The following is a 22,433-nucleotide window of genomic DNA, read 5'->3' as shown; positions in this document are numbered from 1 at the left end:
CTGTGATGATATTCAATTCAAACAGCATCCAAGGGCATGTGTTTCCTCATGTCGCGGCGCATTGAAATCTATGGAGTGTCGCATAGTTACGTGCCTCCAATGAGTATCTCTGTACTAGTACTCAGTAAGTAAATATAAGTATTTTCTCATACAGTACATGTATTTATTTTTTAACTAACATTACATGACCACGAGCATTCAGCTGGTATATACTATGCATACAATATATGTTTCATTTTTTTGTATACTATGTATAGCTATGTATAAGCCACAATTATATATATTGTAACGCAATTTAAATGTAGGCCGATATTAATATATATTGTAACGCAACGGGGTTCAGGTGGGGCGCCCTTGCCGCATTAGGTCAGCCCCCCACCGCCGGGGGCTCGAACCCGGGGCTCCCTCTCTTTGGCTCACCGGGCTGGGTCCCTGTTGAGTGACGCGGGAGTTCCGGGTTCGAGCCCCCGGCGGTGGGGGGCTGACCTAATGCGGCAAGGGCGCCCCACCTGAACCCCGTTGCGTTACAACATATATTAATGTCGGCCTACATTTAAATTACTGGTACGAATAACTCAATTAACTCAATATTCCGAATCGGGGCGCCCTTCTGTTTCTGCTTAGCAGAAGATCAGATTCATAATTGGAACTGTCCTTCGAACGAGATCAGCTCTGTCTCGCGGGTCTTTGCGTTGCAAACCGAACGCGTGGCAGGGATTGAGCCCGAGACAGGACCGTTACTAGCTCTGGGCTAAACCTGCGAGCTGCCCCTGACCCTCTCGAGCGATCTGGCCCAGCCCCCGTGAGGTCACGGCTGCTGGCTCCTCCCACAGCGCGGGTGAGAGGTCAGCTAGCTGCTGGTAGGAAAGATGGCTGCGGAACCGAGGAGAGAGTGGAGTAGCGAGCAGCTCAAAAGTGACGACCTGCCCAAGAAAGATCTCATTAAATTCTTACAAGACAACGCAGCTGACTCGGTGGGTGGCTGGCGCTGCCGGCGTCCTGTTCATCATTTGTTGTTGCTGTGCGATGTGTTGCACAGGCTGCAGCACGTGTAGTGTGTGTTGTGCGGGTGTTGCTGACTAACGTTGCGGACTGGTCATTGCGGCATGCTTTTCCGTGACTTCCGTGAGATCGTGTCACTTACAAATACAACCAGAACCACAGACGGCATTTATTTTAATACATAAGTAGACTAACGCACGCAGAACGTTTCTGTAAAAACACGGTAAACAGTTGCTGTTGTCTGTAGTTAAGATTGTCTCTGAGACAACTCTATTGTCTCATCTTAACAGACGTTTTATAGTGCCAGCATCAGATTGATCAGAGGCAAATAACGAGAACTGCAAAGATTAAAGTAAAGAACTGTAAAAATGTCGGTGAAGCATTTGAGATTTACTCGGCCAGGTCTATAAATTCAGAGTGAGCCGATTTGATACTCATGACGGGTTCTGTCTCTTTCTCCACTAGTTTCTTGCAGAGCACAAACTGTTGGGAAACATTAAAAATGTGGCCAAGACTGCGAAAAAGGAAAACCTGATTTCAGCCTACAACCAGCTCTTCGAGAGTAAGGTAGGTGTGGAGCTGACTGTGAGCAGAGGAGCAGTGATTAACACCTACTGAAGGACAGCAGTGTTTCCAAATGACAGCTGGAGAATGGCATCCATTTAGAATACAGCCGATCTGTACTGGCCTGACACATTGGCTCTCAAATAAGCATCAGAAGCCTGTTGCAGATAATTCAGCCATGGATGTGATGTTCTTCAGGCTGTCAGTGTTGTCCTCTCTGTCCTGTTGTTGTTTCTCGTGAGCGCAGAGGTTCAAGGGCACTGACCCCGTGGAGGAGGTGACCGCGCAGGCGAAGGAAGTGAAGATTGAAGACAAGCCCAAGGACACCAAGCCGGAAGAGCCAGTGGAAGAGGTGAGACGTCCTCAGGGGCTCAGGACCCAAGCCTTTGCAGTGCAGGTTAGCCCTGCATTGGAGACCCAAATCCACACTCTGGTGTTGGTCTTCAACTCAGAGTGCAAGTCCCTCTGGGGATTAGAACTGCCTTCATTTTCTCCACATGCTGTGGAAACAAGGAAGTCGGTCAGGCCGTGTACTTGTTACTGTGACTGGCTATCATGACGTTATTGTGATTTGTCTTAAGGGCCCTCCTAAATATGTGAAGTCTGTGCTGAAGAAGGGAGATAAAGTTAACTTCCCCAAGAAGGGCGACACGGTGAGCTGCTGGTACACAGGAACACTGGAGGATGGTACCGTCTTTGACTCCAACGTTGCGACATGTAAGTGCTGCCATAACCAGGGGCTGGCTGGAAGTCCAATCCGGGGGTAGGACATTAGCTAAATGTGACGAGCTGCAGGTACTGCCGTGTTATCCTGGCTTCCTTAAATTCCACAAATTGAGATGCTTCATTATTAAAACACATTGGCACTCCAGGGCACTTCATGTGTAATATGTGTTTCTCCGGGCTGTGGTTAGGTACTAGCCCTCTTTGTCCCAACAGACTGCAGATGAATGTTTCAGAATGGACACGTGCCTTTATAGATGCTGTCGTGTTGTTTTCGGCTTTATTTTCTTCTGTGTAACAGTCTAAACACGGTGTGCGGGAATGGCGTTGTGTTGGTTGTACTCTGTATTCCTAAGGACTGATTTTCTCTGATATAGCTGCCAAGAAGAAAAAAGCAAGCAAGCCACTGAGCTTTAAGGTTGGAATGGGGAAGGTCATCAGAGGGGTAAGACACTGGTACTGCACCTGCAAGCATGCTTTTAATTCAGAGGAGGCTGACTAAACCACTGCTGTAAAACCATATGCCTTCACCTAGATTATGGGGGGAGGGGGTTTTGTAATAATAATAATAATAATAATAATAATAATAATAATAGAGCAGCCTGTCCAACTGAGCAGTTTTGAGACTGGGAGATGGAGACTGACCATGCAGAGCTGTTATCGTTCCCTTCAGCCTTCGTGTTCATTTTCAAGTCTGTTCCCGGAGCCCGCCAGCTGCTCTTGTGAGTGTGAAGCCCCGTTGCGGTACCCTGTGCTGTTCTCTTCTTGCAGTGGGATGAGGCCCTCCTGACGATGAGCGTGGGCGAGAAGGCACGGCTGGAGATCGAGCCAGAGTGGGCGTATGGCAAGAAAGGGCAGCCTGACGCCAAGTATCCTTCTTTGCTGGCCTTGAGAGCAACGCCTGAGCTTTATCACCCTGTAGCTCACTCCTGGCAGCCCACTGAAGCTGAGCAGGTTCGAGCCTGGTCAGTACCTGGATGGGAGACCTGGGAAAAACTAAGGTTGCTGCTGGAAGAGGTGTTAGTGGGGCCAGCAGGGGGCGTTCACCCTGTGGTCTGGGTGGGTCCTAATGCCCCAGTATAGTGACGGGGACACTATATTGTAAAAAGGCACCGTTTTTCGGATGAAACGTAAAACCGAGGTCCTGATTCTCTGTGGTCATTAAAAATCGCAGGGTGTTTCTTGAAAAGAGTAGGGTTGTAACCCCAGCATCCTGGCCAAATTTCCCTTTGGCCCTTACCAATCATGGCCTCCTAATAATCCCCATCTCTGAACTGGCTTCATCACTCTCTTCTGCTCCACACTGAGAGCTGGTGTGTGGGGAGAGTACTGATGCACTATGGCTGCTGTCGCATCATCCAGGTGGGGCTGCACACTGGTGGTGGTGGAGAGGATCCCCATTACCTGTAAACAGCTTGGAGTGGAGTGTCCAGAAAAGCGCTGTATAAATGTCAGAAATTATTATTATTGGCTGGCTACAGTCATGGCTGCCATCCAAACTGAAGGCCAAAGTGACTTAATTCCATGTTCATACATAAGCATACAAATGCTTATGTTCATACAGGTCATTCCAATCTTCGCTTGCTTTTGAAAGTATAGAAAAGACAATCCAGTGCTGTTAGTGCCTAAATTCCCATAGAAGCAGAGCTGACTGCAGCTGCAGTCCTTGCTGCAAAGTGTTTCAGTGCCTCACAAGGGCAGGGTGCGCAATATCGGGTATTACAGAGGGAGTGTGGGTATTGTATTGAGTAAAAAGGAGAAATGTATCACTTATTGTAAATTTGACACCAAGTGTCTTACTGGTGTGTAATGTTGAATTATGTTTTAAACATTCAGCTTATACAATATTGAACATCTTTACAGGTAGTAGGACTGCATGGCTGACGGTTTGGTCAAAGCTTAAATTCCTTAATCTGTCAACCATCAGAATTCCACCAAATGCCAAGCTCATTTTTGAAGTGGAGCTGGTTTCAATAGACTAGGTTATACAGCCCTTCTTGTGAAAAAAATCCGTTCACAGTGATGAAACACATTGTAAATACATTTTCAGCTACAGTATTTTGGACTTCAGAACTGGGAGATGGAAGTTGTGAAATGCCTGCATATTTCATTTTTTTCTGTTTCGCTTGGTCAGACAAAAAATAAAAATGATTTTGGAGACAAGAGCCTGCCTTCATTGCTTACTCATCAAGTTGTGAGCCGAGAAATGAATTGTCAGCTTCAAAACTCACTTGAGCTGGTTCCAGATTTCTGCAATCGTCTATGTAAAGGAAGCTTCTCCTGTATTGTATATAAATGGTTCTGACCTTAATTTTCACTTGCGTCCCTTTGTTGATTTCAGTTTCTGAATACCAGAACAAGGTTCCTGTGTAATAGTGTCCAGGTCCAGGTAGAAATGCATCTGTCCATATGCTGTATCATTACCTTCATGCGAGGAACTAGTGTATTTGCTCTTTTGTAGTTCCTCTAGAGCTACACCATCTTTTAAAATCAAAATTGAACACTATATTACAACTGAGGTCTAATTAATGTATAAAATGTGATTTCAGTTCTACACTTGATAGATTAAAGCACTGTTGATATTTTCTTTTTTTCCCTCATATCTTCAAATGCATAATTGGAGGTATTGAAATGACTTTCACCTTCTTAATGCTTGCAACACCTTATCTGTCTCCCTGGTACGTGCATCAGCTGTCTGTCCAGTCTGGAATTTGTCAGTGCCATTTGGATTTCATGCCTACTGAGCCATTAAGCTTACTGAGCCCTTGTTTCTGCAGTCGTCTCGGCTTCGTAAATCACTGGGGTTGTGAATTCTCATCACTGGTTCACTTCAGCAGTTTTGTGAACTATTCTGCCCCCCACCCCAATGCTCACTTAAAAGAGACTTTATAAATTGCATGATAAGCACTTTATGATGGATTATTGGTGCAGATAACATTGCTATGGTCTTAAATTTCTTCCTTTGCGATGAGCTGATAGTTGCATAACATCCAATTCTTCACCACACAATAGGGATGTTAACAGAACCATGGGCCACATTCATAGGCATCAGGACACTTGCTGCCACATATGCATGGATTGCAAAATGAAAGTACTCCTTCACCCATATCTTATAATTACTGTCCCTTTTGAATCCTCAAAAATAAACAATGCAAGACTGCACTTATCACGAGCCATAATGGTTTAGAAAACTGACTTCATTACACATTTTATTCAAATCAGAATGTAGGCTATGAAACAAGAGGATTACCCCTATTTAAAATTAACACCAAAAGGAAGTAAATCTTTCCTATTGCATATAAAAATGGTCCCCATCACACTGCAGAACAGGAAGAAAGTTCACCTTAAGACTCATCTAGAATATATTATATCATGCACTTTATTTAAGAAAAGAACACCTCATGATCTACCAAGAGCAGTGACTGACGCCATATTCAAGTTCATACTCTTAATTTAGAGTGAAATTAAAAAGGAATTTTAATTCAGCACTGAACTACAGTAAATAATTTCTCTTTATCCGTGTTTTTTTAGCAGATGGGTCTTTGTGCAGAATCTGTAAGCAGTACAAGAGTTGAATCAACAAGTCCAGAGTCTGACCAAGAAAGCCACTGGAAACCAGCACACCGGTGTTGCTGCTCTAGTAGTGCTGGGGGTTTAAGAGTTGGCATTGGGCCCCTTCTTCTTGCCGAATGTGGGCACCACGTTCACGAAGCGGCGGTTGTACTGGATACGCCGCTTGGCCCGGCCTGTCTTCTTCTTCTTCTTTTCCTGCTTGTCCACCTGAGAAGAACACGAGAAGCAATTCAATCCATCGTTTAGGACCACCGTCAGCATCCTGGGCTACAGGTGCTGGAAGTACCATTAGCGTTGGAAAGTTGGAAAGGCTGAAGCCTAGACTTTAAAACACTTAAGTCATAATACTGACCAGCCTGTCATTTTGAACTTCTTACACAAATAAAAAAAAAATCTACAATTTTTCAGGAAGTTAAAAAAAAAGGAAGTTTTATATTCCAAAGAGGTTATTCAAGATGGTTTCATATAGTGACAATTTAAGAAAAATATGCATACGTTGTGGAACTGGTTTAGGCCATGTGCCAGAACGTTTGACGAGTCCCCTTTCAAACAGGGTCTCACTCACGCATGACAAAGGCCTGGCATGGTCACATGCAAGTCCATGCGCTTTTTACCTGTGGGCACATCTGGAACATCATGCATTCCAAGCTAAACTAGTGTATTACGAGACTTTATCGGACCAGTTTAATAGGTTTAACTCGCATTAGCCAGTTTACTGTATAATATGAAAGGATGAACATAGGATATATTGATCATGAAGTAGGATACTCACCTTAACAGTTTTTGCATGTTACAATAATATAGCTGCATTTCTTAAAGTGATTGTTTTGGTTACTAGTGCTTGCCAGAGATCCAATTTTTCCAAAACGGTAAAAAAAAATAATCTTATTTTCACAGGTCACTGCCTAACTTGCATCAATTAATAAACATCGGGACTTCAAAGCAGGCTGTTGTACAAGATGTAAACGGACCAAAAATATTCAAAATCCACAAGACATTCAAGTCTCCTTTGGGAAGACCCAAGTATGAACCAAGTATAACAGAGGAGATACTGTAAATACAGCTTGTGATTTTTCTCTCTACTGACCTTTGGCGTCTGTCCCCGCACCTTGCCAGCTCGAGCCAAGGAACCATGGACCTTACCTGAGGAGAAGGAAGGAGAAAGAGCGTTCCTAAAGCAGGCAGATCAGAAGAACGGACCTCTTCTTACCAGCCGTCCAGGGAGCAACGTCAATTCAGCCCGCACAAAGGGCAGATGCAGTTTAACCAAGAGCCAAAATCCACGAGATTACACTCCCCTGCTCTAAAATTACACTACAGCACGCTGTTACGTAAGGGAATGAAAAAACCCATCGCAAGTGTAACTCCAGTTTATTTCCCCACCCCCAGCCACCGCACGCATTTAAAACGCGTGGCAAACGTCCTCCTGCCGGCCTGCCGCTTCGCCGACACAGACTCCATACCTCCGAGCATCCTGGCTGCCACTTCCAAGGTGCAGTGTTCCGTGAGCCCACACTGCTCCAGCACAGCCTCATCCTCCAGGGGCGCGCCGGCCAGCAGCAGCACCTGCTCCTCCACGCACAGCCCCTCCAGGGCCTGGACCCGGGCCTGCAAGACACACACCCACACCACTCAACGCCAGTCTCCGGGAGCAGGTTATAATGTATAATGATAATGTTTCTTTATTAGCCCTATACAATTTCTTGCATTAGGGATTCCGTCTTTTCGCATACCCCAGCTTTTCTCCATGGAGACACAGACACACAGACAGGGAGAAGCTTGGGGTCAGAGCGCAGGGTCTGCCATTGTACGGCACCCCTGGAGCAGCTGGGGTGAAGGGCCTTGCTCAGGGGCCCAACAGAGTAGGATTCCTCCGCCGGCCGCGGGATTTGAACCGGCAACCTTCCAGTCACAGGCACAGATCCTTAGCCACGTGCCCTCAGCAGAGGGGTTTTGATGGGAACTCTAACCTGATGTTGTTGAAATGCAAAGGCAGCTCAACACGGATAGCCTGCAAAGGATGCGTTTTTATTCCCTTATATAAATATAACCCCCCACAAGCTACTGAAAGTGAACCTGGTAGCCAAGCTGTTCGGATACCAATTCAGTTCCCCTCATTCATGAAGTCAGATTAATGTGGCTGCAGCCAATCTGCTGCGGAGGAAAACCAAACCATTACACAGTTTCCAAGAGAAGATGTCGACCTCACCTTGATGTCTCGGACAGTCTCCTGCCCAGTCACCTCAAGAGTGTGGGTGTTCTGAGTGCGCACGAACAGCTGCATCTTGACTCTGCAAAGGGAAGAGGTCACACTGACACCAGAATCGCACTCCCAGGGTCCACAGCCGCGAGTCTCCCCCATGACAGCACCTCCCGAGCACAGGCCGACTCGGGACAGGGCTACGGCTCACACAACATGGAACAGACCAGCCTGCACAAATTGTGTTCCTCGCCCAGGGGAAATAAAACTGCCCCCGAGCTGTTCTCCCAGATCTGAGACTAACCAAACACACCTGAGCATACAGCCATTAGAGAACGCGCATCGTTGGCGTTTCATCAGAAAGACGTGGCAGTACATGTTGCTTTAAATTGTTTTTTTTTTTTACTTTTCCCGAAATGTTTTAGAATCACATGGTTCAGCTGCTATGTCAGCTCTCCTACTTGTCCGCTATATAGTATAGAAGCATTATAGTAAAGAATAAACAACAAAACGTGCTCAAGGGATTGGCTATACTGTAGTTAAATAGCTTCAAAGGGTGAGACTCCCAAACTTTAGCTCGTCTTTATCTGCGCAGTGAAGTAATGTACTTCAGCAGCAACACTCGTGGTACAATACTTTCGCGGATATGGCGCTGAGGGACCCTTCATAGCAAACGAAAGCAGATAATGCTGGGTTTAAAAAAAAATGCTTTCCCCGCATGAAACTGGTGGCCTGTGAGAAACCTCTCCACCCATCACAGGTACTGGTACAAGAAGCCTCCTCCGGCCGGGCCTAACCAGACCTACGCAGACAGTATTTCACAAAACTGTGACAACTCTGGAAAATTCAGCCTGATCACCAATTTGTTTTTAAATGGCAGCATGACCAAAGTAGATCTATCATAATGGTTTATTTAAGCATACTGGAGCTTAATTAAAACACTCTTGGGCTACACAAAATACACGCTATTTCATGAGTCTTTATATCTTATTGGAGAAAGCGAGATATCGTAAAGAGCTCACCCAACGGAAAAACGCAGAAAGTAATTACGGGATGATATAAAAGTTAAGACTGCCGCTGAACAAAATACAAACTAGAAGAAACAGCAGCGATGACTCTTCGTGGCTTGCGAAGAAATAAACGCAACCTACTTTTTAATACTACGCGCATGCGCCAAAGGAGGATGATGGGATTGCCAGGAGGTCAAAGATCGCCAAGTTACGCAACAAAACCAGGTTGCATTATGGGTTGAGAACAACGCTCCAATTCTTCATATTAATTTACTTTATATAATTCAAAATTAGTATCAATATTCTCACATTAAAGCCATCGTAACACCTATAACTGCAACACATTTACAAATTTAACATGAATATGATGAAAAAAACATCTGGGTAAATTTACGATGGTGGTCAATACGTGTCATCAACAAGGCAATTAGAAGGAGGTCTACTATTAAAGCCAGAGCCTGGAGCCATGTGTGACCCCTCCTGGAAAACACAGTTACTGGTTAATACTTTGTACAACTTAATAAATGTGGTGTTGTGGGATTTTGTCCTGTTGCTCTCATGGGACCTGGACAGACATGAGCCTGCTTGCTCTCTCCATTCAATTCTCTCTCTCTGAGACCAGACCAGATGTCACAGGACATCCTAGCTCATCCCACAAGCATCCAGTGGGGCTGACACCTGGTGAGCAGAGTATCCATGGTATAACTGCTGCATCCTCATCTATTACCACACAAGCAACTTGTGGACATGCTTTGTCCTGTTGGAATGTTGTCCCATCAGAATAAGCCCACAAGAACAGCAGCAGTGAGGTCCCAGGACTGGATCAATATACTGTAGCACCATGCAGTCAGGCTGCCATTGCCATCCAGAAGTGGAGTTCTGTAGCAACATTGACCTAGACCATAGTATCTAAATTCCTCATTGATTTGTCGGTTATACACTACAGTCGGCACACATTATCATTCTGTTGGTCTGCACCAGAGTGGCCAAAACAAAACCTTGATTAATTAATGTTAACCAGGGAGTTGCCAATCCTATGAACCCACATACCTGTTGATATTTATTCCAGATGAGCTGTTACATTGCTGATCCCCTAATTCACAATTACTGTTACATAAGTGAATTGTTTTGGTTCTAAAAGATTTCCAAAATTTCATTTTAAATATCTGCATTTTTGCAAATCCCTTAAAATCTCCCACTTCCAAATAAAAACAATTATGTAATGAGCATGCAAGTTGGTGGGCGTGCAATAGCAGGACTGGGAAACCCGGCTAAAGACTTCCCATTACTGCTGACACATCCACCAGAGGTGCTGCTCCAAAACACCAGATGCGCAAGGATTTGTTCTCTTGATAAGTGGAGTATATTGGTTCCTGTTTTTCTGATATTTCCAAGCTTTACTTTGAACAGGTTCATCAACTGGGCTCACTCTACTCTCACTAATGGAGTGATTTAGTGCTAATTCAAGTTACTTAAGCATCACGGATATTAAATGTCCAAAATCAATGTTTCATAACGCATAGAATAGGTTTAGTAATATTACAAATCTACTTCTTACACAAGATCCTTGCAAATCGTAGAAGTTATTGAAGTCTGATGGACATCAAGAACAGGTGCACAATACCTCTCGTACCTGCTCTGTCTGATTAAAATTAACTTACTGCTTTAACATTTTTATACAAGTTATGCATGTTCATGTGAAGTATTCTGTGGGGCCCTGTATAAAATATAGGCAGGGTGAGCGAGTCAAACCTCAAAGGTCTCTGCCTAGAAATGTTGAAGTCAGGCGGAGTACCAACCTACTATACCAAAATTCAGTGGCAAGATTGATTACGGCAACACACCAGCAACCACAATTCAAATCACTCATACTCCAAGTAAAACAAAATACTTTGTGTATTATAGCCATTTTATTTTATGAAATTAAAGTATGAAGTCACAATAAAAAAAATTAGATCCCTCAATTTCAGTATTTGTTCAAGAAAAAAACCTCACACATCACAGAAAACTTTCAGATTACTGGGTATTTGCAAAACTAATTATGGCATTTCACATTAATGAAATCTTAGAAATAACAAATAGAAACAAAAAGCGGCATTTATAAAACTTTACAGGTCCGCGACCTAGTTTAGATAATTTTTCTTTTGAAAACCCAGAATGTATGAAGGAAACAACCACATTTTAACTTTTAAAGCACTTTTCTGTAAGCAATTCACATTTTTCCCCATATAAGAAGCAAGAAAGAAAAACACCAGAAAAAAACTCTGCTGATGTCCTCGATGCTCCTTTGTCAATGGTGGCAGGACAATTTCCCATATGTTAAAAAAGGGAAAGAACAAGGTGCCTATTGCAGACTAGAGTATGAGGTTTTATTAAAAATAAAGCTGTCCTCCAGAAGGTTCAATCACGTTGGAGGAGGAGGGTAGTACTGTCCATAGTTCCACGGCGTCTGATAGTTGTACTGTAGAAAACGAAAAAGCAAAGGAGAATTAAGTACAAAGGCTTGAATATTCAAAAGGAAGACAAGGTTCAGTTAACTTGTTTTCTAACATTAAAAGAACACCTTGTTCCCCCTGTATTACTTTATGGCAGTGGCGAGGAAGTGGTATACTAGCATGAAAGCTGAAGCATCAATTTAGTTGACAATTAAAAAAAAAATCATATTCTTAGAAAGGAAGATCATTTCCCCACCCAGAATTAGCTTCCAGCTTCCCCAGTTAGCACAGATCACTCACCTGGTACCAGTTGTAGTTGTAAGCAGAGTGGTTGGTGTGCATGTCTGCTGCCATCATCTGCCCAGTGACCACAGTAGAATCGTCAGTACGTTGCCTCTTTGACTCTGGTTCTTGTGATCTGCAGATGAGCATTAACACATATTTGGTCTCTTTGTGCAACCAATGCAAATCCCTTCAAAGGAAGATTAAAAATGCAGCCCTTAAAGCTAACTAAGGTGTGGATACAATCCAGACAAATTCAACATACACATTGAATCACCATCACAAATTCACCATGGCATAATATTATGTTTCCTGCATTTGCTCATTGCGCCATCATGAGTAATTTGTGGATGTGACAACCTGATAATGAATTAAAATACTTGCTATGAAATCTCCATTCTCAGATATTTTACTTACCCATTTTCAGCTTTTCTCTTCAACGAATCCTGTTCTGTCAGAAGTTTTTGATGTTCATCGTATGCCAACATGAGCCTTAGGAAAGAAAATCATTATGATGCACTGTTTTATCAGATTCAATAAATGGATGCAAGGCAGCCTATTTTTACATCTGAAGAATAAGGAAATCCTACATACCGGTTGACGTCACTGCCAAAGTCTTCTAGAAACTCTACTTTGCGCTGGGAGAAGGTGATTCTCGTGTCTATAGACAGCGAACTGCTCAAGGCTCTGTCAAAGACCGACAGGATCTGCTCTTCATTCTGTTTGAGGTCACTGCTGTATTCCAGCTCCAACAAGTTGAGGTACAACTTCGGACTCTGTGGATCAACATTTTTGAAAATATAAAAAATAAATCAAAGAACAAGGAAAGAAAACGGATGCAATGTCATTTCACTCTACAAAAATGAGCAGGCATGGTAAATTATACATGAAGCAATGGAGAATAGACACACAGGACTGCGACATTACCTGGTCATTTTCGATGGCTTCCATCAGCACTTTCCTAGCCTTCTGAAGGCTCTTCTGAACCTTGAAAAGCTGGCGCGCCAGTTTGATGGCATAAAAAGAGGACTCGTTGGCGGTCTTCCCGTTCTTGATGGCATCGCGCAGCAGAGTCTCTGCCTCCTCCAGGTTGCCGTGGCGGCGCTCCAGGCTGACCCTGCGGAGCCGCACCATGGCCAGCCCTGGTGCTGCCTCCTCCAGCGCCTTCAGGATCCCCCGTGCCTCTTCAATGTTCCCTGACGCCCACAAACAGGTCTCATTACAGCACTCTTCTGCCCCACTTAAAAAAAGCCCAATCTTACTGCTAAAGGCAATGAGGACGCATTCCTATAGGATTTCTTATTAAACTCTTAAAGACCCATTTCACTGTCAGCACTCAATAAGCCCAGGCAGAAAAAAAAGAGAGGACACCTTTACCTTTACCCGATTCTCCTCACTCATGCTGAACACAACAACCTAGTGTACGACAGAGGCACTATCACCTGGTGGGTTGGTGTCACCAAAAAAGGCTACTGTAGTATTACTGTAGTATGAGAAAACTATATAAAGAAATCTAGTCAACATACCCTGCTGCTCCTCAAAAGCAGCCCAGAGAAAGTGAACCATGGGCTTCTTGGGAAGATGCATTGTGCATGCTTTCATGTAGACGTGCCTCACACCTTCAATGCTGTGGTTTTCCAGATACTTGGCATACTTGAAGAGAAATTCAGAAAGAAAAGAACACAAAAATTAAGCTTCTGTATTCATCTTTGGCGAGTAAATACATTGACAGAACATTAAAATTCTTTTAAACCCATCAGCACCTTTATCGAACCATTAAGATTAGTTTCTGTAATGTAGGACGAAGAGATGCAACGTAGTTGGCAAATGCAGCAGTCAAATCTGGTGGCAAGCAGGCCATCCCCTAATACAACAGATACAGTTACATATGAACGTTACAATTAAAAAGTGCAGAAAGTTACTGAGGAGTTGAAATTCTTTAAGAGACTTGAGAGGGGTGTGTAGTTACCTTAATCCAGAATTCCTCATACAGGGCACAGGCTATCAGGCATCTCTCAAAGAGCACAACAACCCGCTCCGGGGTTCCATTTTCGATCTCAAAGTCCAGGTACTCCTTCCAGTTGTTCAGCTGAGCTTTCTCCAGAGGTTTCACATGAAAGTATGGCCGCTTAATCTGCACCATAGCAATGAAGAAGCAAATGTTTAACTCTTTCAACGGCAGACAACACTCAGACTAACAACCCCTCTTATCGGTTTTTAACATAAAAGTATACCAATCAGGATAAACTTTTCTTAGTGCACAGGAAAAAACTATTTTTGCCCAAAAACATATAACACACTTGTTTAGCCCCTGAAAAACTGCCATTAACGAATTTAAAGAAAAACAGGTTTGTACAATTGTAACTGCAGCAGGCATATTTTATTCTGCCACTAAATCCTCTATACAGCTCCTGTGCTGGCCAACCTGATACTGACCTGAATATTCTTCATCTGTCAAAAACAAAAAGCCCTCGAAAGGGTGTAAGGGACACTGTGAACTCACCCCTTCCTCAAAGGTCCACCGCTTGCTGACCTCATGTTCATTGTGATTAAACACCTCCTGACGCGTCTCAATGACTCGGTGCCGCATGTTTTCAATTTCTGTGATACGCTGAGAGGAAGAGCATATTTTTTCCAAGTCAAATCTTAACCTGCATATGGTTTAGACATTTATTCATTAGGAACATAGGAAAAGTTAGAAATCAGAGGAGGCCATTCGTCCCGTCTAGCTCAATTTGTTACTAGTAGCTAATGGATCCAAGGATTTCACACACAGCTATTTCTTTACAGAATCCAGGGCACTTCAACCAGGCTTCAACAGGATGGCGTGGCTGACCACAGATTCCCACAACCCTTAGTGTAAAAAAGCACCTCCTGCTTTTGTAAATGCACCAGTTGTAAATGCACCTCTTCTTAGTTTTGACTTGTGTCCGCTGGTGCACACTTAACTGTTGACTCTGACGATCAGCGCTCACTAAAAAAACACTGCATTAAAAGCAATCATTCCCAATAGGGCCCTTGATTTAATCTTAGAAGCAAAAGAAAATATATCAATGTAGAAAGGGCTTTCTAAAATGACAAAATGTTAAGTCTTGCTATGTTTTGACTTTGCTCCATTAAAAGATCTGCTTGGGCAAAAGTCCCCAAATCCCTGGTTGAGAACCACTTAGACCATGACAGTGGGTGATTCAATTCTCAGATACCTTAGCAGCATCAGTAAGGTCCTCTGTGCCAGGTGGGAGATCATCACTTGGTGGTACCTCTGCCCCACCAATCCCATTCACTGTGGCCAGCTCACGCCGCAGACGGATGAACTCCTCCTCAGATAGGAAGTGCTTGGGCAGGTTGCCCAGCACATGCTCTTTGAATCTGTAGGAGCAGACTGTTTAGAAGACTACATCCACATAGCAGCAATCAGCAACTGTGGAAAAAAGTTATGCTACACCAGGCCAGCAAAATTAAATCGGAATAACTGTCCTTACCCACCTGAAAATTAATACTCCTATACTTCTAATGACTTATAAGTAAAGTAACCTTTCATATTTAAAGTATGTTTTAGAATTTACAAGAGCCAACCACTCTAAAATCAACATTAAGCATTTCATTCATGGATAAATATATTAAAAACAAAGGGAAACAAATAGAGGTTGAGTCTCTTAAGAGAAGACTCAATTGCTCTACAGCCTTACCAACAAGAATTTTACATTTGAACTTAAGTTGAGACATAAGGTGTACATAAGGATCTATTAAGCTTCCAGGGAACATCCTAATCTCCCTGGGTTTTGAACCATGCGAGCCATATCGTCCCACTTACCTCTGAAAATGATGGCTGTACAACTGGGTGGGAATACCCAGAATGCGATCGTAGATGGCCGTAACATTTGCCAAGTTCCCTAGCTCCGTTTCCCAATTAACATAGGCCTCCCAGAGCCGGTCAGAGCGGAAATCTGTGCCTGCCGCCAGCACTGCATGTTCATATGCACTGTAGACCAAAAAAAAGACATCAAGCACCATCTGCTCTGTAGTCTGTCTCAGTGTACCGTAACAATCCTGAACACTTCTTTTGGACCTGACCATAGACACCTAAAAAAAAAAAGGTTTTCACATCATGCTATTATTCGGGCCAATATACCCAGTCTTCATTTTAAAATGTTCATCCATCGTGTTTAAAACAAAAAGATCGGCTTGTCCTCCTGTCCCGAGAGACGAACAGAAAGGGACAGGCATTTAACTTAAACCTGGAGAGGAAGAGAAACGGGTCACTTACGCTCGGATTCTGGTCTCTGTGTCTGCGTCACCGGAGTCCAGCGTTTCCTTCAGGAAGCTAATGTAGTGCAGCCAGAGGTCCACGCTGAGAGGGATGGCCTGCAGGCCTTGTCGGTACACCTAGAGAGAAGGATGCCACAGCACGCTGATTTGCTGGTCCATCACTATGCCTCCAGTGGAGAGCCAGCACTGGAAATGTATTTACCGCTCAACCTTTACAAAAATGCTAAATGAACTTGGAATTTTGTTTAAATAATCTGCCATTACCATTTAGGTGGAAGCTGCAAAAGTACATGTGAGTGTTCAGTTCTCCAAGGGGAGCAGGGGTCTTGGTTTCTTCCGAGATTGGTCGTTCCTGCTTTCTGACCAGGCTGAGGATAAGGCTTTGGGGGTACAGACCATACGGCACAGACCCATTAGAGCATCACTGACAGCGTCTGACCAAAAATGCAATAAAACGTTGCAAATATATAGACAAACTGGAATATCCACATTTAAAAAAAAATTAAATTTCATAAAGTGTACGATAAAGGAAACCGCCCTGCCCATACTTGTTTAAAACGACAGTGGCTATCACTGCTAAGCTCGGCAAGCTCTCTAAGTTAGATCACCTGTCAACAAAGGAAACAAAAGTTAGATATACCCCCCACCAATATATGTTCACAAGTTGAATCTAACAAAACCCAAGTTCAAAAAAAGATTTTAGATGTTGTGCCCTTCAGAAGACAGCTACTGGAAAACAGGATGAACAAAACAAAGACCAGTGACCACTGAAGACGCAGAAACTAATTCCAAAAGTCTTCCTTGCAGACCCCTGCAATTTAACGTCTAAGAGAGAATCTCATGAGTCTGAATTTTCAGGTCAGGTGATCCTTCCAACTATCATGGTAAAAAAAAATCCTTTTATATAATAGGAGAGCAGTCTGAACTGTTGAACTTGTATTCCTAAACAAAATTAAATAATGCTGCATATTAAAAACAACAGTGCCAGACAACATTACATAAGAAGTCTGTTAGTCCAAAGTTAATCATAACAGAAATTTTTATGTGATGCTCCATTTTATTTTCATCACAATTTTGAAAATCTTAAGAATCGACTACCATATTCTTCCAAAGAGTTTATATTCATAGCCCAACACCAGAAGAACACATTAAATGTTAATGGTTTTTAATATTTTCTCTGGGAAAAACCGATTGTGTACTGCATTTTGATTTTAGATTTTGACTGCCAGGCTGAATTTAAGCCTTGGGTTTCAAAATGTTCCGTGTATGAGACTTCTCCTTAAAATGCTTAAAACGTAAGTTGCCTCTTATGAGCAATACCCTTCAGTTTTCTCCTTATAATCAGGAGATCAAGAAGGATAATATTAAGCTTTGATGAAAAAATACATTTAGATGTCCCTTCATGAAAAACACTGAAGAATGAACATACTGCAGTGATCTGGACAAGGAAGTCAAATATTCAAATCAGACCAACAGGTATGATCAATTCTGCCTCTTCAGGTTTAAAGGTACAAGCTCAGAAGCAGGTCTTCATTGGCTGTTTCATCTTGTCCCCCAGCAGGTGTGTTGGGAAACAGACCCCCTTCCCGTGTCCCCAGCTAACCTCCTCGGTGTGCTTTATGTTCCCCTGCCGTCTCTCCACGTCAGCGTACTTCTTCCAGTAGCCGTAGCAATATGGATACCGCGAGAAGAAGGCGTCGAAGGCCTTCCGCGCCGCCACAATGTGATTCTGCAGCCACAACGAAAACGAGAGTTACAGAGGCGAACAGCACAGCTGCAGCACAACGCGCACGCATGCATGCGCCGGCTGCAGCGTTCAGGAGCACAGAGGCCTGCTGTGGGTTCCCTGGAAAGCGCTTACCTCTTGCTCTGCATGCTGCAGAAGATACGTCCACCCAGTGAAGTCCTCAGGGTTATCCTCCACCACCTTCCAGAACTTCTCGTACTCTGCTGGGAAAGGCACCTCAATGGCGGCCAAGTCGTCGGCCACCGTCCCGTCGTCCGGGGTCTCTTTCGAGGGGTCCTCCAGCTCCATGTTGGTCGGACTGCCCGGCGATTCTTCCGACGGCAGGACTTGCTGCTCCTGCTCCTGCTGCTGCTCTCCGTCTTGAACGGCGGTTTCTTGTGTCGCGGCTTCCGGAACGGGGTCGGAGACAGAAGCCGCAGGCTTGCAGCCCTCCACTGCTGCCTGCTCCGCGCTCGGTGAGCTGCCCTCCCCCGCAGAGTCCAGCATGCCCGTCATTGGCTCCTCTGCTTGGTCTGCTGGGGAGAGGAACACAACCGAATGAACTGGCTTCATCACTCTGCTCTCCTCCAGCTGACAGCGGGTGTGTGGGGAGCGTACTGGCACACACTGGCTGCCGGCGCATCGCCCATGTGGGGCTGCACACTGGTGGTAGGGGAGGGGAGTCCCCACTGCTGGTAAAAGTGCTTTGAATGGAGTATCCAGAAAAGCGCTATATAAGTGTAAGGAATTATTATCAATCAGTATTATTAACACTGACTGCCAACTACCAATTACTTCTTAAGAAGCCTCCTTTCATCCGAAATGGAATATCTTGCAGGCGACAACATTCTTTGGGAGGTCTACAATATTCACATCTTTTCGCTGCACAAAGATTTAAGTAAAACCTTTCATTCACAAACTTGCTTACTACCGCAAAACTAAAATCAAGCCCTGTGCCCCAGCACAAATATGCCCGAGTGCAAGGTAATGTACGAGTTACGGGTAACAGCTGCCTAAACCCTGCAACAAAGAGGTCTGGAGGTCCTGGAAAACTTCAGTCTACACTACACCTGAAGGACAGAGGACTAATTTACACTTAAAAAGTACAGCACGTACAAAATGCCATATACAGAAGAAAGGGGTTGTTATTAATGATAACCTTAACCGTGCTAATGAGAATGATAAATCAAGGGGCTGCCTTTCAGGTTAAGCTTACTTTTAACACTTTGCCTCCTGAACGTCCGCGGACAGCGCTGGGAAGTTCTTCCACCCCCAGCACAGACCTACAAAGACCCCAGGGAAAAGCTGGGAGTGTGGCGAAAGACTTATTTATAGAATCGGTCACTTCCAAATTAGGAACAGCGAGGCTGGGCTTGAAACTGTGCGAGAAGGAAATTTGCTCATCCATGCCTCTTCTGAGGGGCGAGAATAATCCGGCGTGCAAAACCCTTCCATCGCGCTGCTGCTGGTGTGAGCAGGTGACGCCCGTTTGGAGGACTGTGCGCTACCTCGACACTCACGTTGAAAACTGCAATCTAAGCACTTTGCAACGTCGGTAACAGAACCATGAACGTTTAACTAAACGATTTTATGTCTCTTATAGTCAGATTTACAGCTCTCACCTGCCATCCTACAGCTCCGCCACGAGTGAAACGCTTCTACAGAGCAGACATACGCTGAGTCACTCACAGTACAAGTACGGCTGAAGTAACTATAGAACAGCATATCCGCTTTTATATACAGTAGTGTATATATTATTTAACTTCGTTGTTGCTCCTAGAGAGAACCATAGAGCTGGTCTTAGTTGGAGCAATCGATACAATGTCAAGCTCCGCTATCCGAGGTTATGCACTTCAAATGCTTCATTTGATTTCTGAGTTTCAAAATTCACACTTGTTTACATCCTCAGAAATCGGTATTTAATCTTCAAAACAAAAGCCTCAGCACTACCCTCCGTGTACCGTGACCGTGCATTTAGAAAATAAAGCCTTTTGTGTTTGTCAAACTCGTGGCTGCTTGAAATGTGCAAACGACACGGCTGCGGATCAGGGTGGAATCGAGCGAGTCAAACACTGAAACTCTCGACCCGCACGACTAGAAAGACAAAACTACCTGCCCTCCTGCCCCCTGTTTTCACACCAGGCGATCTCTCCTCAGCAACGGAACGTGGCGCCGTGTCTTATCAACAACCGTCAACAAAACCAGATTCAGTCAGAAAGCACACGCAGCCGAGCACGCAAAAACCCGAAAAACGCACAGAAGCCCGATAGCTAACACCGAAGCAAACAATTCCACAAGCAACAATTCTACCAACGACATTATATTAACATGAAGCGAGGGCTTTGCGACAGGTATTTATATTTTTTTTTTACCGAGAAATCCCCGCTCGCTCTTGGGCCTAAACTACGACAGCCAGACCAGCCCCCCTCTCTCCTCGTCATGAGCCCGTTTCATAATCGTTCAAATAAAACACTTTCCCCCTCGCCGCTTCATCCCCTCACGAAACCGTTACTCACCAGAATCTTCCATCAAATTGTGTTTCCAAATGAGAATTACGGGTTTTTTTTTTCCTTATCGGTGCAGCCTCAAGGCGGGCTTCTCTCCGCTCATTCTCCACAACTAATTTCTCCGGAGCGACGGCGGCGTGGTGCGCACGCGCCTCAGCCAATAACCCGGAAGGGGGACGGCCTGCTGGGACGCGGCAACACGTGATCCAAACCCGCAGTTTCCCGGGGCTTATTTTCGCATTCCCAGCGATGGAGACCCACGCCGGGCACGGCTGTGGAGACCGTTTAGGGCTTGAGCTAGAGACTTACGTCTGATCGTTTCAACTGAATCTACGTGGGTGTCCCGCAGTGTGTTTGTGGTTTTGATTTTCAAATGTAATTTTCAGTGAATCTATACATTTCCTTAGACGTATAAGAAGAAAAAGATAGTGATCTTTATACAACTTACTAAAATGTGGTCAAATGTCACACCTTCTACGCCCACCGTGAAACGCTTTTTATGATAAACTATGTTGTTTGTCCGATGGTAAAAATACATATTTTTTTTACCTTTGTCATTATAGGAGTGAACACAGAAAAAAGCCTGAACTGACTCAAGTAACTTGTGCGGATGTGAATGTGTATGCAAAAGTGGGTAGGAATGGAAATTTGGTTCCGGCTTCATCTTCAAACGGCTGTTTAAAATACCCAGAAACCCAGACAAATCATAGCCGTGACGCCTTCCTGATTTATAGGCTGAGATTTCACTCTCACAGTAGACTCCCGCGTCATGGACTTCTAGGATCAGTTTTTTGCCATTTGAAATGGGAAATTTGTTTTGGTTGTCAAGACGGCACGATGTAAGAAGATAAGGATAAAAATGTGAATGGATTACGCTCTGACCACTCAAGCAATACGTTTAATAACCTGCACAGGTGAAAGCTACTGCTCTTTAAAGTTACTGAACAGTCCTTCAAAGTCACCATCGGTGAAAAAACCCACATGTACTGTAATAATATGGCACATCGAGCACTGCTTGATATACAGTGAAATCTTTCTTCTCCCTGGAACTATATTTCTTATTTCCTGAAAATGAAATAAAATTAGCCTAAATCAATCAATTTACTTTTTGAACTATTTTAGTTGCATGTGAAAATGAGATATTTCTTTGTACAAATATGTTTATTTTGTGTAAGTTATTTCAGATCAATTATAATAGTCTCCCATATAGTATATGTGAAGAGCACAGATGTAAACATTATTGTATTTTATTTCATATAGCAGGCACTTGCTTAAGTGTTGTATATACATGGAAATACAAGACATGGAAATTTGGCGTGAGCCACACTGTATTACTCTCACTACTGGAACCCGATTCCTGTGAGTCATAAAAAATAGAAGCAAAAACAATTTACAGAAATAGATCCATTTATTTATATTTATATAACATTTTTCTCTGTCTAAAACAAGTACAGTACGGTTTATGTGTGGAAACTCTTTGAAAAGCTATATTAGAACTGGCACTATTCTTACTGAGAATTACATAACCGGGCTCTGTATAAATTCATAATTTAAAGATTGATCGTTTAAATTTTTAAACACACAAAAGTATAATTACTTTAAATCCAACACCGTTAGCTCCTTGATTTAGGCATCTGTGTACATTTAAAATATATGTAACAAAAATATTCACTTTTTTCCTGTTTCATATTTAATTTTGGTAATCCCAAAACTGTAACACATTATTACAGCAACTCTGAATACCTCTTCATAGCTGGATGTTTTATGTTCAAAAGCCAAGCCAAGATTAAAGACATAATTCCACATAACAGCAGCAAGATTAAGCTAATACTGTGCAATTAAATTGGAGAGCAAGAAAAACATTGTTTTCAGCACAATTCCTGACTTTTATCACACAAAACCCCAGTTACAATAAGACACTTCATGAAAATATCACAAAACAATGACATATATATATAATATAAATTAAAACAAAAATACATCCATAAGTCCTTATGTATTGTGCATTAAAATGGTACATTCTGCAGCATCAAATCAGTTCGTGTTTGAAGGACACACAATGACAACGTTCATAATAGTGTACCACTTTTCAAAGTGCAAAAGAGCATATCGTTAAAAAAATAAAAACCTGATACCACCAAC

The 22,433-nt window shown here is 43.4% G+C and overlaps 3 protein-coding genes and 1 long non-coding RNA gene across 6 annotated transcripts; 2 read left to right on the top strand and 2 right to left on the bottom strand.

Moving 5' to 3' along the window:
- Nucleotides 1-815: 815 nt before the first annotated feature.
- On the top strand, nucleotides 816-4,600 carry fkbp3 (FKBP prolyl isomerase 3). The gene is made up of 7 exons (XM_088648076.1): nucleotides 816-974; nucleotides 1,468-1,569; nucleotides 1,814-1,918; nucleotides 2,148-2,283; nucleotides 2,667-2,734; nucleotides 3,061-3,158; nucleotides 4,217-4,600. The coding sequence occupies exons 1-7, from the start codon at nucleotides 870-872 to the stop codon at nucleotides 4,269-4,271; spliced, it is 669 nt and encodes a 222-aa protein (XP_088504202.1). The 5' UTR covers nucleotides 816-869; the 3' UTR covers nucleotides 4,272-4,600.
- A 1,045-nt stretch (nucleotides 4,601-5,645) lies between these two features.
- faua (FAU ubiquitin like and ribosomal protein S30 fusion a) lies at nucleotides 5,646-9,250 on the bottom strand. 2 transcript variants are annotated; one of them, XM_088648077.1, is made up of 5 exons: nucleotides 9,085-9,250; nucleotides 8,072-8,153; nucleotides 7,326-7,470; nucleotides 6,950-7,005; nucleotides 5,646-6,069 (listed from the first exon to the last, which is right to left on the bottom strand). In XM_088648077.1, the coding sequence occupies exons 2-5, from the start codon at nucleotides 8,144-8,146 to the stop codon at nucleotides 5,944-5,946; spliced, it is 402 nt and encodes a 133-aa protein (XP_088504203.1). In that variant the 5' UTR covers nucleotides 8,147-8,153; nucleotides 9,085-9,250; the 3' UTR covers nucleotides 5,646-5,943. The 2 variants fall into 2 exon arrangements, with proteins under 2 accessions (XP_088504203.1, XP_088504205.1); XM_088648079.1 differs by having other exon boundaries at nucleotides 9,214-9,235.
- A 1,713-nt stretch (nucleotides 9,251-10,963) lies between these two features.
- Nucleotides 10,964-20,454, bottom strand: prpf39 (PRP39 pre-mRNA processing factor 39 homolog (yeast)). 2 transcript variants are annotated; one of them, XM_088648075.1, is made up of 14 exons: nucleotides 20,301-20,454; nucleotides 17,920-18,317; nucleotides 17,662-17,787; nucleotides 16,057-16,175; nucleotides 15,604-15,771; nucleotides 14,993-15,158; nucleotides 14,293-14,400; nucleotides 13,759-13,923; nucleotides 13,316-13,442; nucleotides 12,717-12,985; nucleotides 12,384-12,565; nucleotides 12,207-12,281; nucleotides 11,808-11,925; nucleotides 10,964-11,533 (listed from the first exon to the last, which is right to left on the bottom strand). In XM_088648075.1, exons 1-14 carry the CDS (start codon nucleotides 20,311-20,313, stop codon nucleotides 11,477-11,479), a joined length of 2,091 nt encoding a protein of 696 aa, XP_088504201.1. In that variant the 5' UTR covers nucleotides 20,314-20,454; the 3' UTR covers nucleotides 10,964-11,476. The 2 variants fall into 2 exon arrangements, with proteins under 2 accessions (XP_088504201.1, XP_088504200.1); XM_088648074.1 differs by having other exon boundaries at nucleotides 17,920-18,320; nucleotides 20,301-20,452.
- A 27-nt stretch (nucleotides 20,455-20,481) lies between these two features.
- LOC148653276 (uncharacterized) lies at nucleotides 20,482-22,432 on the top strand. The gene is made up of 2 exons (XR_015941638.1): nucleotides 20,482-20,625; nucleotides 20,855-22,432. It is a non-coding gene; the product is annotated as an uncharacterized LOC148653276 (long non-coding RNA).
- Nucleotide 22,433: the final 1 nt, after the last annotated feature.

Source organism: Lepisosteus platostomus, chromosome 10 (genome assembly GCF_059453375.1).
Source record: "Lepisosteus platostomus isolate fLepPlt1 chromosome 10, fLepPlt1.hap1, whole genome shotgun sequence".
NCBI lineage: Eukaryota > Metazoa > Chordata > Actinopteri > Semionotiformes > Lepisosteidae > Lepisosteus > Lepisosteus platostomus.
Note: the sequence above shows the minus strand (reverse complement) of the source record. Positions and strands in the feature narration are given on the sequence as shown.

Excerpts from the sequence above, each read along its gene's own strand:
- faua (XM_088648077.1), bottom strand. The coding sequence starts at position 8,146 with ATGCAGCTGTTCGTGCGCACTCAGAACACCCACACTCTTGAGGTGACT. Across the intron at positions 7,471-8,071 it reads AGACTGTCCGAGACATCAAG|GCCCGGGTCCAGGCCCTGGA; the intron begins GTGAGGTCGACA and ends TGTGTCTTGCAG. Across the intron at positions 7,006-7,325 it reads GGCAGCCAGGATGCTCGGAG|GTAAGGTCCATGGTTCCTTG; the intron begins GTATGGAGTCTG and ends CCTTCTCCTCAG.
- fkbp3 (XM_088648076.1), top strand. The coding sequence starts at position 870 with ATGGCTGCGGAACCGAGGAGAGAGTGGAGTAGCGAGCAGCTCAAAAGT. Across the intron at positions 1,570-1,813 it reads ACCAGCTCTTCGAGAGTAAG|AGGTTCAAGGGCACTGACCC; the intron begins GTAGGTGTGGAG and ends TCGTGAGCGCAG. Across the intron at positions 1,919-2,147 it reads CGGAAGAGCCAGTGGAAGAG|GGCCCTCCTAAATATGTGAA; the intron begins GTGAGACGTCCT and ends ATTTGTCTTAAG.
- prpf39 (XM_088648074.1), bottom strand. Across the intron at positions 15,772-16,056 it reads ACAGAGACCAGAATCCGAGC|TGCATATGAACATGCAGTGC; the intron begins GTAAGTGACCCG and ends TTTGGTCTACAG. Across the intron at positions 13,443-13,758 it reads ATGAGGAATTCTGGATTAAG|TATGCCAAGTATCTGGAAAA; the intron begins GTAACTACACAC and ends TTTCTCTTCAAG.